Here is a 16,036-nt window from a genome sequence, read left to right on the forward strand (position 1 = left end):
GCAGTACAGCAGCTGAGTCCCAAAACCACGTGGTGACAACGGCAAATGCACATGTGGTGGATGCTGCATGTTCATGAGGATACAGTTTGTGACCTGCAGCAATGTTCACTTAATGTTTTGCAAATGGCATTGGCTTGGGAACTATGCCCAAAGAAGGGTGATGGCTCCTGAAAGCTTGCTAAGAACTTTTTTCCAACTACTCAGTTGATCTAATGAAAGATATCCCATCTCTACTCAAAGAACCTTGCCTGCCTATTGGCTTGGGGAAAAACAAATCAGTCCTGAGATGCGAGGAGAGACATCACGGGAGTTTATTAATTTGTTCACGAGTCTCAGAATTGCAGTGGCTTTTGGTAGGTGCCCTGCAGCACGCTGAGAAACATTCCTGGATGGCATACAGCCCAGCAAAGGGGCAGTGTGCCATGGGGTACATGCCCAGAGCTTATTCTGGAAAACACGCGGTGCCAGGCCGATGCACTGAATCAAGAGCAGTAGCATAACAAGGGGTGGGCATACGGAGCACCAGCTCCAGGCGCTAGTTTAGAGGGGCCACAAGAATGGCAGCCACCACCGCTTCTGCTGCCCCAGCTGCTGCTGCCACCCAGGACACACAACCTAACTACCCCTCTGGTTAAGAGGGGTAGTTAAAAACTAGATGTGTGGCTGCTGGTCTTTTGGATTAGTAGTTTTTCTGCAAAGGCTTATACCTAAACCATATTCCACACAACTCACCTTATGTGGAGTTGCTTTGATTCACAGTAGATGAAGCTCTGCCCCACTACAGTGTGTAATTTTTAAATTTTTTTTTTTTGGTGTGTGGGTGTGTTTGGAGAAAATTAAAAACTGCATTTATTTCCCCGCAGGCTTCATTTGTTTCTCTTACATTTAGCAAAGGTTAATTTGGCCCTCCTGCGTGTTTCCCTTCTCTCCTCTCCCCTCCCCAACAACCCACCAACAAAGCAAAGCTGCTTCTTCCTCCTGTGTGTTGCCTTGTCATGTGTACCCGTGAGCGTCGTAAATGGTAGAGGCATCAGGCAAGTACCGCTTCTCCGGCTGTTGATGGCTGCATGAATCAATGCAGTTTGGGAAGCCTGTAGGTCCTATATAAGTATTGATTTATTTGTTTGGTTTGATAAAACCGCAGGAGGTGCCTACCTGATATCCTAGCAGCAGTAACTCACAGGTCTCAATGTCGTTAGCATGTTTGTTTTTTCATAGATCAGTATTCCCAGAAAGATTATAAGGAGGAGATGTTGTCAGAATTGCTAGACAGCGTCCTCTTAATAAAAATTTCGACTCACGCTGAATCCTGAATTTATTTGCTGTTTGTTTGTTTTCCCTTTAATCTAGCTGTCTGTTTTCTTTGTTATCAGGAGCAGGAAATGGCTTGTAGCTTTTAGCCTCAATAATGCCTGGTAATGTCCATCTTATTTGATCTAAGATGATTATGTACAGAAGATAAAGGAAGCACATAATAGTGGGAAGGCAGTGGAGGAAGAGGGAACATCAGACCACAAAACTATATAAATGCCAAATTAAAATCGCTCTCACCCTCTGAGTTATATCCCCCTGCCAGGAATTAGCATGACGAGTGTATTAAATAATAGAGTTTAATAAGGGTGAAGTGGTAGGGGGAAGAGATCAAACAATACGTACATAACATGTAAAAATCATTGGGCAGGTACCAATTAGACAGCAGCATTGCAGTTTTGAACTAATGGACCCTGTCAGCTGAAATACAGTATATATTGAAAACAGTCACCTCTGAAGGCTGTGGGTTTCTCATACACATCATTCCCCACGCCTCTGATAAAACTGCATTTCATTATTTTCACAGGGGTGGGAGTCCAGTTGGATGCCTCTTCTTGACACCATCCCAGTCCAGTGGAAGTCAGTGATTTATTCTTAATGGGAAGGGAGCTGCCCAGCGCTCTCCAATCTGCAGGCCGTTGCTTGCCATGTACATGTTCTGCAGGCAATGCGTGCACGCATGGCACTTTGCAAAAATAAAATATAAAAAATGCAGGCATAGTGCCATGTGCTCACAACCTTCTCCATGCAGTGGTTTCCCCTACGGCTGAGTGGCTACCAAACCAGAACATTGGTTTTATATAGATTTTGAAGTACTTTGAATAACCGCACAGGGTTCATTGCAACGGTGAATTGAGTGCATAGCCCCCTTTCCCCAAAAGCTCTGTCCTGCAGACATGCTAGATGGGGGAGTATTGTTACACATACAAAGAGCCCTGTTGAATTTTACATTTGCAAGACTGCAGCCTGGGTAAAAATGTTGGTTAACAAACGATCAAGCAAACATATAACAGCCTGCAGCCTTTAATTCCCTGCTGCCCTGAAGGAAGGGGAGAATTATGTATACACTGAAGGAAGGGGAGAATTTGGGGTATTTTTTTTAAGCATCTCAGGATATGTCTACACTGTAATCAAAGGTGCAGTTGCAGCTCATATAATTAAGATGGCTAAACTGGCAATAGCATGGGTTGGGTGCCTGAGTTTTACTTAGAGACCCACCCAGCTTTGCAGTCCTAAAAATCTGCCTTGGCATAATTGATGCCATTCCCCACCCCCCTTTTCTTCAAACAGAAACCATTAGCTGCAAGCAAAGTGTGCACAAAAGCAATTAAGCACCCAAATAGTGTAAACAACTGCTGTAGGCAAAGCAACGTGTAAATAGCTGTAAAATGGGGGGAGGCAAAATAAAATAAAAAAGCAAAACCCAATAAAAAGCAAGTTAAAAAAAAAGAGGCTAAAGGTAACAAAAAATAACAAATTAATTTAAAAAACAAGCTGTAAATGGCCATTAGTAAAAGTCTGGAACATAACCACATCAAACTATACAAAGAACGGCCATAAAAAAATCATAAAAGCCTTAAAAAAAACCCTGAAGTTTAAATAGCTGTCATCAAGCCAAAAATAAAACCAGGCCAGTCAAAACTCATCAATAATGTCTAATCAGCTAAGTCATCATGCACCATTGCAAGGGCCTGCAACTGTTTGGGGTTTGCTTAAGCTGTGGTATTGCTTGTGCATTCAATAAATTTAGAGCTCAAATAAAATCACCAATCATTTCATTCTGTTCACACCATCCCTTTAATCAAACTTAAGTTGCAAGAGCCCCTGCTGAGCTCCCCTGCAGTCGCCTGTCCCTGAGCTGCGGCAGTCGCACTGTTGGCAGCAGTGTAGACTTATCCTCAGTCCTCTTCAAGAGGATTCACCTTGCCAGGCACAGCATCCCTTCCTGGATGTATCCCACTGTATCCTACAGCGCTCATGTGAAAAGGTCCAGTCGCTGCTTTGGAGATGTGGCGTGACATCCCCTGCAAGAGTGGTGAAACTTGACAGTGCCAGAGCTTCAGATATTACAGAAAAAAAATATAATAAATAAAACAATATAATCTTCGATGGGAAAATTTATTGACTTTTTGAAACCGAGGACAAACCTTAGAGTGAAGATGTTTCTTCCTCCCCTCATACATAAATCACTGACCTCCAGCAGTGAATGGAGCACTGGTTTTTTCTCTCCTTAAATTGTCTCAAAGGAAAACGTATGCTGTATTTTCATGGCGAGTGTAGCCTGGGGGAAGGGGGATGTGGCAAGCACAGGCTGTAAGAACCAGGTGTGCCTCGATTGATGGTGATTTCTCATTGCAGTTTCCTGCTTTTTCAACTTCACCACCCCAGCCGGGATTGTCCTCTCGCCAAACTACCCTGAAGAATACGGAAGCAGCTTGCACTGCGTTTGGTTAATTATAGCTAAGCCCGAGAGCCGGATTCACTTGGCTTTCAATGACTTTGATGTGGAGCCTCAGTTTGATTTCCTAGCTGTGAAAGATGGCGGGACAGCTGAATCCCCGGTGCTGGGGACCTTCTCAGGGAACCAGATCCCTTCCTCGCTGACCAGCAGCGGTCACGTAGCCAGGCTGGAGTTCCAGACAGACCACTCCATGGAGAAAAGGGGCTTCAACATCACCTTCACCAGTAAGTGCAGAACCCTTCTTTTCAGGTCCAATCGATCATCTTGGGTAGACCACCATGGGCGTAACTCTAGTCATATTAGTGGGGATTTCTTTGGAGTTGCATTGGATGCAACTGAGATCAGAAAATGAGCTGTTACATTTAAGCTACAGAGTGAGGAGTCAGGACTTAAAGGTTTATTTTCTGCTGTGGTAGTATAGTCTAATGGTGAGAAGAGTGGACCGAGAAGCAAAATTAGTTGCTCAGTTCCCATTGATGAGAGCTGGTGAGTAGAGCTATCGGGGTGCACTGTGTGACTCTGGCTGTGCCACTTTGCACCCAGCCTCAGTTTCCCCGACTAGAACATGAGAGTACTTACCTGACCGAGTTTTAATCGGTGGAAACTTGTGAAGTGCTTTGCACTCTTTTGGCTGAAAGGTGCTGTATCAGTGACCAGGAATATAATTTTCTACTTGCACCCTGACTTTTGCAATGATGCCAAGGTAGAAGGAGGGAGAACACACAACACAACGAAGGACTGGAATAGACACGGCTATATCTGACAACACACAAATTCAGGCCTTCGAAGTTCAAGTGAATGCAAGCTGCCATAGCAATTTACCCTCACATTATCCTGTAATTTTCTAAAGAACATTATTAAACCTATTCAGCAGAAATGATAAACGACTTAAGTTATAGTAGCAGTGAGCAGTGCGGCTAAATTAATAGTCTTTCTAGCTGATGATTGCAAATCAGCTATTCTAGAAAAAAAAATAAAATTGTAGAGCTTAAGAAATCATTTGCCACAAATGATCAGGCTGTTGGCTTAGCAGGCAGGGTGGCCTGCTTTGGCTTGATACCTCCAGGGAAACTGTGCCCATGCCCTCCATAAATGTTGCTTTTCATTGCTGTTCAGGATGTTGGGAGGGTAATTTCTGCAGCAACCTGGTTGTGCCGTGAAGCACATGATGGGTGTCTGGGATGGGGAATTCCACAGATCGCCTTCGCTGCAGGAACAGACATTTGAACCAAATGTTCAGCTGCTCGAAACAAATCCAGCTCTTGCCTGATTCAATTTTCCCCATGTACACCGGCAAAGAATTTGGCCTTCTCTTTCTCCCCCCGGAACACCTCCTAAATTGCCAACCACTCAGCTTTCCCAAGTTCATGATCTCCTGGGTTTTTTTTTCCCATTAGCTGGCAAGATAAAAAAAAAAAAAGCAGAGATCGGCCCAGGATACAAAACCCCAATTTGAATTCAGCTCAGATTTGGTTCTGCTTAGCTTTGCTTTGAGGCAGGATCGTTCCCTGTAGCTTCTTGGAGTTGAGGAGCAGAAAGGACCATTCAATCACTCTGTCTGATCTACTGCATACCGCACGCCATTAAGTTTTCCCTCCCCGATATGCTACATTAAGCCAAAGACTTTAGCTGGAATGAGCCCTTTCAGGCCTCAGGCAAGCTCAGCTGTGTGCTACAAGCAGAGAACTGAAGAAACCACGGTGCCACCAAATCTTTTGATGTGGCAGGGGATTGATTCGAAGGGCATTTCTTGGTTTTCTCCAGTCCCCCAAGTGTTTGCTACTTCCCTTGCAAGACCATTTTGTAATCCCAATGATGCCATTTTATAATCATCCTCCAGGGATACCCAAGAGCCCTGGACGTGGCCCAATGCCCATAGCGTTTTGGGTGCTAGATAGCAACGGGACTGGAAGGGACAGAGAACTCACTCCCCTGCTGTTGCTGGGAGCATCCAAATCTGTCACCAGCAATCAGTCCCTGCCCCAAAAAGCTTGCAAGAGAAGAGACAACACCTTGACACCGCAGACAAATGTGAGCACCGAGCCACACAGCTGGACAAATCCATTTAACTTAAATTCACGTCCGTGCCATTAACTTGGGTGCTGCAGCTTTGCATATGCTGCAAACCTCTGAAGAACCTCTCCACCGCGTGCTAAGAGCAGGACACAATTATAAACTTGATGGAATGTGAAGGTTAAAGCTTTGCTTTCTGATTGGTTAATTGTCCCCGTTTTTTAACGGCTCGAAAAGGCCAGCCTTGTAAACAGAACCCTGTATCTATGGCTACATGCAATTTTACTTTCAACTTGACAACAAGTAAAAAGGTAATTACTTTGTTTCTGTCATTTTATAATAGCAATAGTGACAGGTGAGGTCAGATACCTTATGTCAGTCAAACAGAGACTGTGGTTTAAGGGGCCCCTTCGATTTAACCTCTGGCCCTCCATCCTTTTGTGTTCTGTCATTAACTGGAAGTGTGTAGCCCCTTTGCACACTGGCCTGCAAGCACCTCCCTAGTTAATCCAGCCAGGTTTCTGGAGCTTCACAAAAAACTGTTTTGGAAAAGCCCTAGTTCCATTTGAAATATTTAAAAAATATTAACTAATTAATTTAATTAATTAATTAAAAATATGAAGATGAGAGTTTGTTGTTGCTCACTGATAAATACTAAAATTTTTATTCTCACAGCATCTTTGCAAAAAGCAGAGTCACCATATTATTCTGATCATAAATCAACCCTGCTGATCAGCTAACTTCACATGTTCAGGTGCCATTTGGGGAAAAATAGGGTGTTTTTTTTTCCTGAATGTAAGTCAATCGCTGCAGAAAAAGACCTGGAACGGTTCTTGACCGCAGGCAGGAGCAGATCCAGGAGTAGTGCAGTGGGTGCAGCCCCCAACTTTGGTTGTGTTGCACGTGCACAGTGAGTTCAAAGCTCAGTGTCTTGTCAGCACAAGCTTCTGTTTGAGGTCTGTGGGAGCAGTGAGCTAACCAGCCGATCGGGACAAGATGTAACCAGAAGTCGGGGGGTGAACACTGCTACTGCTCATCCTTCCCCCTCTTTCTGGGGAATTCATCAGCTGGAGAAAGAAATTCAGCTGAATAACTGCAATAACTAAATTCAGCAATAGGGGAAAGGAGGGGACAAGCAGAAACACTCATCCTTTTTGCTCCCAGAGTCATGCAAAAGCAGGGGTTTTGGGCAGACCCCATGCCGAGAGCTCACGCACAGCACAGCCAAGGGGGTGCAGCCATGCTGCCATGCACCATCTGAATCCACCTCTCCCCACAGAAGAAGCTAATACCCATGCAAAAGATGAAATTCATTAGCAAGGCTAGAATACAAATTGCCTTGAAATAAATTCTGGCTTGGTATTTTCATGGCAGTCACAAAAATATGCAAATGCAGAAGTCAAAACCGTAGGGGGCTGGATTATAGAATGGCCTTGCATCTAAGTGCAGTATGATGTTTCTGGTTCTTTTTTGAGAGGGAAGGGAGGTAGATAGCATCAGGACAATGCAGGTTCATCTTCACTCTGCACAGAAACTAAACCAATGAGAAATTAAGCATCTTGACCAGTTGGATATGCGACCACAGCCTATGGAGGTGTACATCCAGATAGCTTTAGTGTGGCTAGCTTGCGTACCAGTGCAAGTGAAGGTGAGGTGGCATAGGTTTTGGCACATACCAGAGTGCCTGGGAGCTGGCCTGATTACTAAAGTGTCTAGACCATTTTTTTTAAATCCACGCCATTATATCTTCATTGCTGTTGAGGTCTCAGTTAGTTAAAGGTAGCTCAGTTTGGTCAACATGTACTATCAACATATCCATTGGCTTCAGTACAGATACCATAAGAGTTTTGCCACTGATTTCAATGTGGTTAAGAGTTCAACCTTGATCTGTCTTATGCAGGGACTTATCCATTCCCTTAAAACTGGAAACTAAATATTTATCCTGGGTTGAGAAAAGTCAGGTGCGTGCACAGAAGATGGAGCGCCATGGGACATAGTCTCTCATCCCTAATTAAAATGCTCCCATGCACTAGAGGGACTTAAATCCTATTAATTGATTCCAGTGGGTGCTTAGACACCTACCGTGGAGGAAAGCATCTCAATACCTTTATTAATTTGGGCTTCGGTGATTTGTCAGGGGCCACAGAGGAAGTCTGTGGAAGAGAGGCTTGGATTCAGGTCTTCCAAGTCCTAGGTAAGTGCTCCAAAGACTGCACCGTCCCTCCTCTGAGGGAGCTACGTCCCCTTGGTGCTCCTCCCATTGTGTCAATGGCCAACCTTCCTATTCCTTTAATGGTGCCAGATCAAGTAAGTGAGGGTAGGAGCATACATTGCATTTATCCCTGGATAAATTGTGCCTGTGTTTGTCTTGGAACAAAAATATCCTGCGATTGGCACATACACACGTGGCCCTTCTAATCAGGGTTTAGTAAGCGACTGAATGCAGCACTGCTTTTCTGCCATTGACTCGTTGATGCAATGCCTTGATAACTGTACAGATGTACTTTGCAGTATTCTGGGATAAATTGTTACTACCTCTGAACCAGAATTTTTTTTCTGGATGTATTCCAGGACAATGGACAAGAAAATCTGTATGATTGCACTTTGTCTCCAGATAGAAGGGTTTATCCTGGGATAAATGGGACCTTTTTCAGCCAAAGTGATGTTTAGCTTTGGTTTCCATGTGACCAGCCTCTTTCTCCATGGGCTAGAGCAGCAAAGGGAGAAACGTACTGCTCACCATCCATCTTCTTGCATCTTCCAGCTTTCAGGCACAATGAATGCCCTGACCCTGGAGTGCCGGTCAATGGAAAGAGATTTGGTGACAGCCTTCAACTGGGCAGCTCTGTCTCCTTCCTTTGTGACGAAGGCTTCATACGGACACACGGGTCAGAAACCATCACCTGCATTTTGAAGGAAGGAAATGTGGTTTGGAACAATGCGGTGCTGAGATGTGAAGGTATGCCAGGGTTTTCTCCCCACCCCCAACCCTGTGTTAAAGGGCTGACCAGGAGCTGAGGAGGCCTGGCTCCAGGGAGAAACTACTGAAAGAATCAGGTCTCAAAGTTGCAGCAGTACGCAAGCCCTGATTCAGCAAAGCAGAGATAGGAGAGTATTAATTGCCATCATGCAAGGGCCAGGTAAGACCTCACCTGGAGTACTGTGTACTCTCTGGTCACTAGGGGTGTGCAAAGCTTCGGGTGCTGATTCGATTCGGAGGAGATTCAGCCCGATTCGGTGGCCGAATCTCCAAATCCGAATCGAATCGGGGACCAGTTAAAAGGTCTGAATCGATTCAAAGCTCTCCAAATCTCCAGAAAAGATTTGGACAGTCGATGATTCGGGCAGTCCCCGGTGGCTGCAGCAGGAAGCTGGCGCTGGACTCGGAGCTGGTAAGTAGTGGGCAGGGGAGGGGACCATGGGGGGACCCCTGCCTGCTCCCCCAGTTTCCCCGATCCCTGCCCACCCCAGCTCCCGGTGCTTTGAAAAAAAAAGCCCCACTAACCAGGTGCTGCCAGATGGGGGGGTGATCCCTGTTGCCCCCCACTGCCCCACACTGCATGGGGGGCTCTACAGGAGTCCCCCAACCCCCTCACTCCCCCAGCCACCCCAGCTCTGGCCCTTTAAGAAAAAAAGAAAACTAAGAAAAACCCTGAGACTCACCACTCCTGCAGAGGCCTAGGGGCTTCAGGCTCTCCCACCAGGCAGAAACCGTGAGTCTAGGGTTTTTCTCGGGTTTTTTTTTGTTAAAGGGCCAGAGCTGCAGTGGGCGGGGCAGCCATGGTGGGGCTGGGGGACTGAGGGGGCTCATGCACAGCCCCCCGTAGAGCATGGGGCAGTGGTGAGCAGCAGGGATTGCCCCCCATCCAGCAGCACCTCTGAGCCAGGACTTTTTTTTTTTTTAAAGTACCAGCAGGTGGGGCAGCTATTGCCAGACTGGGAGAGGGGCAGGGGATGGGCCTGGCTGATTTGGAGATTCAGAGATTCGGCAGCAGCCAAATCTCCAAATCAGATTCAGGACAGTGATTTGAATCGCCAAATCGGATCACTGTTCCCCGAATCGGCCGAATCCGAAGCAAATACTAGCCGCTTCGCACAGGCCTACTGCTTAGAAAATTTCGGCACTTAGCAAATTGCAGGATCAGACCCTAAATACACAACTACGTGTATTTTGTGTCTGCAAATGAAAGGGGTAAGGGTGGGGAGAGAGGGCTGCCATCTTTTCATGTCTACATCCTAGGCAGAATGAAGAAGCTACTGCTGGGTCCCAGTCCTGCAAAGCAAATTTAATGGCATGCTCAGCTTGTTAATACACTGGTATGCCTTACTGTGTGGAAGTCAAATCAATGCAAAATTATTTGCAGCACTGGATCCTAAGGGAAGACCCTCAGTGTCTTGCAGGGTCAAGATCTAAGCTGTTTAGAGCTGTGAAAGACTGGCTTCCTAACCCAGGGGTGGGCAAAATGCAGCCCCCGGGCCAGATGCGGCCCACCAGGCCATTCTGCCTGGCCCGCGGAGCCTCTAAAAAGTTTAGAAAATTAATATTTATCTGCCCCTGGCTGCCTGTCATGCGGCCCTAGATGGTTTGCCAAAACTCAGTAAGTGGCCCTCCGCCCGAAATAATTGCCCACCCCTGTCTAACCCCACCTTCACAGGTGCACATATGGTTTTTCTAGCTCTGGGATCTCATCTCTATGTGCCACGTGCTTAACATTCAATAACAACCCAATAATCATTGAATAATTAATTTAATTAATTTTGCTGCTTTTTTTTTTTCAAATGAACAATGGATTTTTATTATCTCATATACAGCAAGCAGGTGTTTGTCTAATAATAACAGTAATGAAAAAGCTTTGATCTGCTTATCACAAAAGGTTCTTTGTTACCAGTCTTCTCATGGGATGCAAAGAAAAGAAGAAAAAAAAGGAAAGTGTGGAGAATCTCTTCTTTTCCAGCCCTGACTCTTTAGACCAACACTCATATGTATTCTTTAAATAATACAAGAAAGCAAAAGGTCCAGATCTTTGCAGTAAAAAGAGCAATGAATTGCTTGCTACAGAAATTCAGTCATACGTGTGAGTCTTCTGTGTACCTTTGACAATGTAGTGCATCAGACTTTTATAAAAGGGCCCTGGAGTTGCATATTTTTGCGGTTCACAGCTCCATGCCAATATGTCTGTGATTGCACCCAAAAATAAAGTAAAAAAGGAGGTAGAAATAGAGACTGACATGGATTTCAAAGCAGCTCCTAGTGCTTTAAAGTTTCTAGTGTGGAAAAGAGAAGTGAAATGAAAAGAGATCGTTAGGAATTAAAAGGCCTCTTTTCCCCTCTGTTCTCAGAGAAAAGATGCCAGAGTGATATTTACAGGCGTTTGAATTACAGATCCGGTAGTACTGAGAAATAATTTCAGTAATTGCCCATCCGCATTTTAATGCCAATCGGCAAAAAATACATAGTCCACTTTATTGTCTTTCCCATTAAAGAGAGAAGAGGGTACTTGCTGTCCTGAATGATTATTGTTCAGGATGAGACAGGGTTGGGTTTTTTGTATTATTGTATTTTTGGAGACAGCTGACAAATGAAGTAATTTGGGGACCGGTTCAAGATTTCAGTTCCCTTCATAAGCTTGAACCTTTAACTTTGCATTTTTTCCAGCTGGTGGAGAGAAATAAATAACGTAATCTTTGTATTGGCTTTTATCTTTGGAAGCTTTGATAACCCCATGCTATTAACTTGTGTTCCTTTATCTGTGATCTTTGTGGTTTGCCTTTGACTCACCCTCCAGTATGTGCTCTATTAAAGGCAAATTATAATTAGCCCTTTACAAACTAAAAGAAAAGTATCTGTATCAAAAAAATGTTGTTTAATGTTTGAAAAATTAATGGGCAAGAAAAACATACCTGAAAAAGAGCATCTCTGCTGGCAAAGATGGCAAGCTGGAAAATGAAGGAGGGGCTCGAGAGAGCCTGAATAGCTCGGGGCTACTGCCGCAGTGGGCGATGTTTCTTGCTAGAGATTGAACCGGGCAGGGCAGAAATGGAGACTGGAATTAGGAGGCATTCTGGAGCAAGGAAATTAAGCAGAAGCCTTGAGGCTCCCAGCATATGGACTTTCACAAGCCCTAAGCTTACTGTGAAAATAAAGTACAAACACTGCTGGTCTACATACTGATGTGCCAGTCTAGAGACCAACGCGTCCATTAGCAGCTTACTGTCTGAACGGGACTTGAGGTGCTAACATGTCTAATTATACCAGTGAAACGCCAAGCAAAGTATCCACAGTCGTTTAGGGCTGGAAGGGACCTTGTGAGATCAGCGGGTCCAGCCTTGCTGCTCTGTCCAGGAAAGACTGCTGGGTCAAATCATCCCAGCAAGGTGTGCGTTCGCTTAACCCCTGGTGCTCTCCCCTGATATATTTGTAAGCTGCCACCAAACCCCCACAAGGATACTCAGCAACACATAGGATTAGTCAGGGGTGGGCAATTATTTCGGGTGGAGGGCCGCTTACTGAGTTTTGGCAAGCCATCGAGGGCCGCATGACAGGCAGCCAGGGGTAGATAAATATTAATTTTCTAAATTTTTTAGGGGCCCTGCGGGCTGGATAGAATTGCCTAGTGGGCCGCATCCAGCCCGCGGGCCACATTTTGCCCACCCCTGGATTAGATGCATTTTCTAACCTATTTAGTTGCTTATGGGAGAATGCATTCCAGCCAGTTAGGACTATTGGATTTTCCACAACTGATCTACCCCAGCAAATATTCCGTGTCCAGGAGCAATCAATAGTGTATTTTCCTCCACTGTTTTAGGTCGTAGGTATCTCCCAGGGCTCCACTGAGGGACAACAGGGCAAGGCCAGCAGCCCTAAAGAGATACCATAGTCTTGTGGGTGTTTGTGGCTCTGGGTTCTAGATAGACTCGTATATTCTGTAGCTTAGGCAGACCATGAAGTCCCGGCTAGGATGCAGCAGACATAGGGTTGTTGGCTCTGCTGTAGATTCAGGAGTTATTTGCTGCATGTCTAATATTCATTGGATGTAGCAGTTTGTTCCTGGTTTTCATGACTTCATCCGTTTTTTAATTATTTTTAATTAAAGAATCAATAGCACCTGAGTGAACCAGGCATTCTTTGCAGTCCCCTGTGTTGCATTAATGGGCAAATTGACCCTTTTGCCATTTTTTTTTCCCCTCAATTTAAATTGAAAGTGCCTGTCTATTTTCTGATACCTTTCACCTGATTTCCATGTCATCTTTTCCTAGCTCCGTGCGGTGGGCACCTGACTTCTCCAAGTGGAATGATCCTGTCCCCAGGCTGGCCTGGTTTCTACAAGGACTCTCTGAACTGCGTGTGGGTCATAGAGGCTCAACCAGGATATCCCATCAAAATTACATTTGACAGGTGGTCATTGCAGATAAAAATAACAACAGCGTTTCTTTTCAATCAATATTTTGTATGGGTCCAAAGTCATTGCACGGATTTTCACCAGCCTCCATGGCTGCTATATCAGGGCTTATATGCGGGACTAAATAATGGCATGCACTTACAGCTTTGTGCTACAGTCAGTCATTTTTTTCCCCAACATTCATATAACAATCCAGAATAAAAAATAGAAGCAGTGCATGGTACAGTATTTCCCTTTATTTAACCAACTGTTGACCTGCCTGAAAATTGCTGTTTATTTTCTGCTTTTGTTTTAATTTATATAAAGATCAAGAAATATCTATCTATCTATCTATAGATACACACACACAGATAGATATACATCTATATCTATAGATATCTATATCTTTATCTATAGATATCTGTATCTATAGCTATAGATATAGCTATCTATCTATCTATCTATATCTATCTATCTATCTATATATCTATCTATAGATATCTATAGATAAAGATATAGGTATCTATAGATATAGATGTGTATCTATCTGTGTGTATGTGTGTGTATAACTTGTTTTTAAGTGGAATTTGTAACTTCTTTTCTCAGTTGATCCTCCTTCAACTAATTCTCACAACAGTTCAGTCTGCAAATGAATTCAGTCTTATTTGAACTCTTGGGCTCCTGTCTTCCAATACTGCACTCAGATCGCCTTTGACTAAGATACAGGGGGCACTGAGCACAAATGAGAGGAAGAATATCATACTGCTTTTGGACAGTTTCCGGGGACTTGAACCCAAATCCAGTTCTCTGTTCTAACCTAGATTTTCTACGTGACCTTAAAGCAAGGTGAAATCAGAATAAGGAGGTCACAGGTCAGGCCTCTGCTAGAACTGAGAACAGACCTAAATACTCACAGTCCAGTGTAGTAGCTGCCTGCTTGTAATTACAGCCTTTTTCAGAAACATAACAGAAAGATTTTAAAGTTTTTTGTTTTCACTGATATGTTCTTATGTCCATGGCAGGTTTAAGACCGAAGTGAACTACGACACCCTGGAGGTGCGAGACGGCAGGTCGTACTCTTCCCCATTGATAGGTGTCTATGATGGAACTCAAGTGCCCCAGTTCCTCATTAGCACAAGCAACTACCTCTACCTCCTCTTCACCACCGACAAAAGCCACTCCGACATCGGCTTCCAGATCCGATATGAAAGTAAGTGTAGCCTCCAATAATTATGCCCTCTCCAGCAGCACAAAGGATTCAGTCAAAGGCCCATTGGCACTTCTTTTCCCCTTGGCCATGCAGTTAACACTATTACTGTCAAGTGTTTTGAGGCCTTGGACCTATTATGAGCCAATAACAGCCTCTATGTTATGATCATAATTATTGATTTTTTTCCTTAACAACTAGAAATGTCTGCAGAATAGAATTATTTTAGAAGCAGCAGATCAGACTTCCTCCTTCCATTGTTCCCAAGGTGATGGGATAAAATCGGCAGGGCCATAGACTGGGAGATAGGATAAATGGAGATTCTCACAAGCGGCTAATGTTGCAATGGCACCTCTGCAGTCAATAAAATAGTCCAATGGGGCCTCTGAGGCTTGCTTTATAGGGAGGAAATCGTGTTTGTTAAGCACTGTGATTATTAGGTGATGGCTGTTACTTGACTGAGTTAACGGGTCCAGCGCAGTTGTATTTCTGTACCCATCGATTGAGTGAAATCATTGATCTTACAGGCAAGCTCTGTTTTCAGATGCTATCTATACAAGTCAGTCGTTTGCCATTGCTTCTTTGGAGTCTTTCTAACCAGCCATCTTTCTTCACTGGAAACACTGGAATGGGTTACCTAGGGATATGGTGGAAGTCTTTAACAACAGGTTGCAAACATCCTTGTCTGGAATGATTTAGACAGATGTGACCTTGCTTTGAGCAGGAGGTTGGAGTCGCTGTGACCTCCTGAAGTCCCTTTCAGATCTGTTTTACTATGGTTCTATGATTTGTGTGGCATATCAGTAGTTCTCCGTGTAAATAATTACATTTTTCTACGTATCCCGTACCCATGCAGGCAAATTCAATTCAGAGACAAAAATGCAACAACAAAAAATAAATGTAATTTTCCTGTCCATCTGGGACCTAACAGCCCTGAATAAATAATCCCAGCATGATGCTTGTGAATTTTTTCACTCACCACCTCCATCAGTTCTCTGTTCAACGTCCTCCCCTTTCAACAGGTCGATTGGGCATACCAAAGTAGATGCAAGCACCAAAATAGAACAAAGTTCACAGAGAATCCCGCTTCCTTATTAAATTAATGGTGTGAGAGGGATCATAGGACCATAGGGAAGTCAGGTGGAAAGGACCTCGCAAGGTCGTAGTCCAGCCCCCTGCTCTAGGCAGAATCATCCCTGACTAAATGGTCCCAGCCGAGTGTCTGTCTAATCTGCTCTTCAACATTTCCAAGTATGGACTTTCTATAGTTTCTGTTCCAAAACTCAAGTCTCCTCCAATGCAGCTGTGGGATTTCTCTAGGTGATCTTCAGTCCTAAGGCAGCATCTGCCAGAGCCCTGTGGGCCATATCTTGGCAGCCGTCTGCCCTCTTCCTCCCATCCTTGGTATCTTGCATACAGCACAGCCCTTTCATTGACACTTCTGAATTGCCCTGCGACACCAAACCTCCCCACTTCATGGGCTGAAGACTGATGTCCTTGTGCTTCCCAATCCATGGCTGACCCAGAGCTGATGAATGTAACCAGAGCCAACCCAGGTCTTGCCTGCATTTCTTAGATGATATGAGAGCTGTGTAAAAGTTCCCGATGAATGTTTGCCTCCCTGAGCAGCTGGCCCATGATTTATGGGGCTGGTCGTTCCTGCTG

The 16,036-nt window shown here is 44.6% G+C and overlaps 1 protein-coding gene across 1 annotated transcript in view; it reads left to right on the forward strand.

The window, feature by feature from the left end:
- LOC102368221 (CUB and sushi domain-containing protein 1) overlaps positions 1-16,036 on the forward strand; it is a gene marked incomplete at its 5' end in the record, with an annotated part of 292,700 nt that overhangs the window by 74,645 nt on the left and 202,019 nt on the right. Inside the window, 4 exons of the mRNA XM_014523449.2 lie at positions 3,670-3,996; positions 8,550-8,744; positions 13,043-13,181; positions 14,187-14,374. Coding sequence (XP_014378935.1) covers positions 3,670-3,996; positions 8,550-8,744; positions 13,043-13,181; positions 14,187-14,374 — 849 coding nt within the window. The remainder of the gene's footprint in view (positions 1-3,669; positions 3,997-8,549; positions 8,745-13,042; positions 13,182-14,186; positions 14,375-16,036) is intronic.

The sequence above is a fragment of the Alligator sinensis genome, unplaced genomic scaffold (genome assembly GCF_000455745.1).
Source record: "Alligator sinensis unplaced genomic scaffold, ASM45574v1 scaffold994_1, whole genome shotgun sequence".
In the NCBI taxonomy this organism is placed as follows: domain Eukaryota; kingdom Metazoa; phylum Chordata; order Crocodylia; family Alligatoridae; genus Alligator; species Alligator sinensis.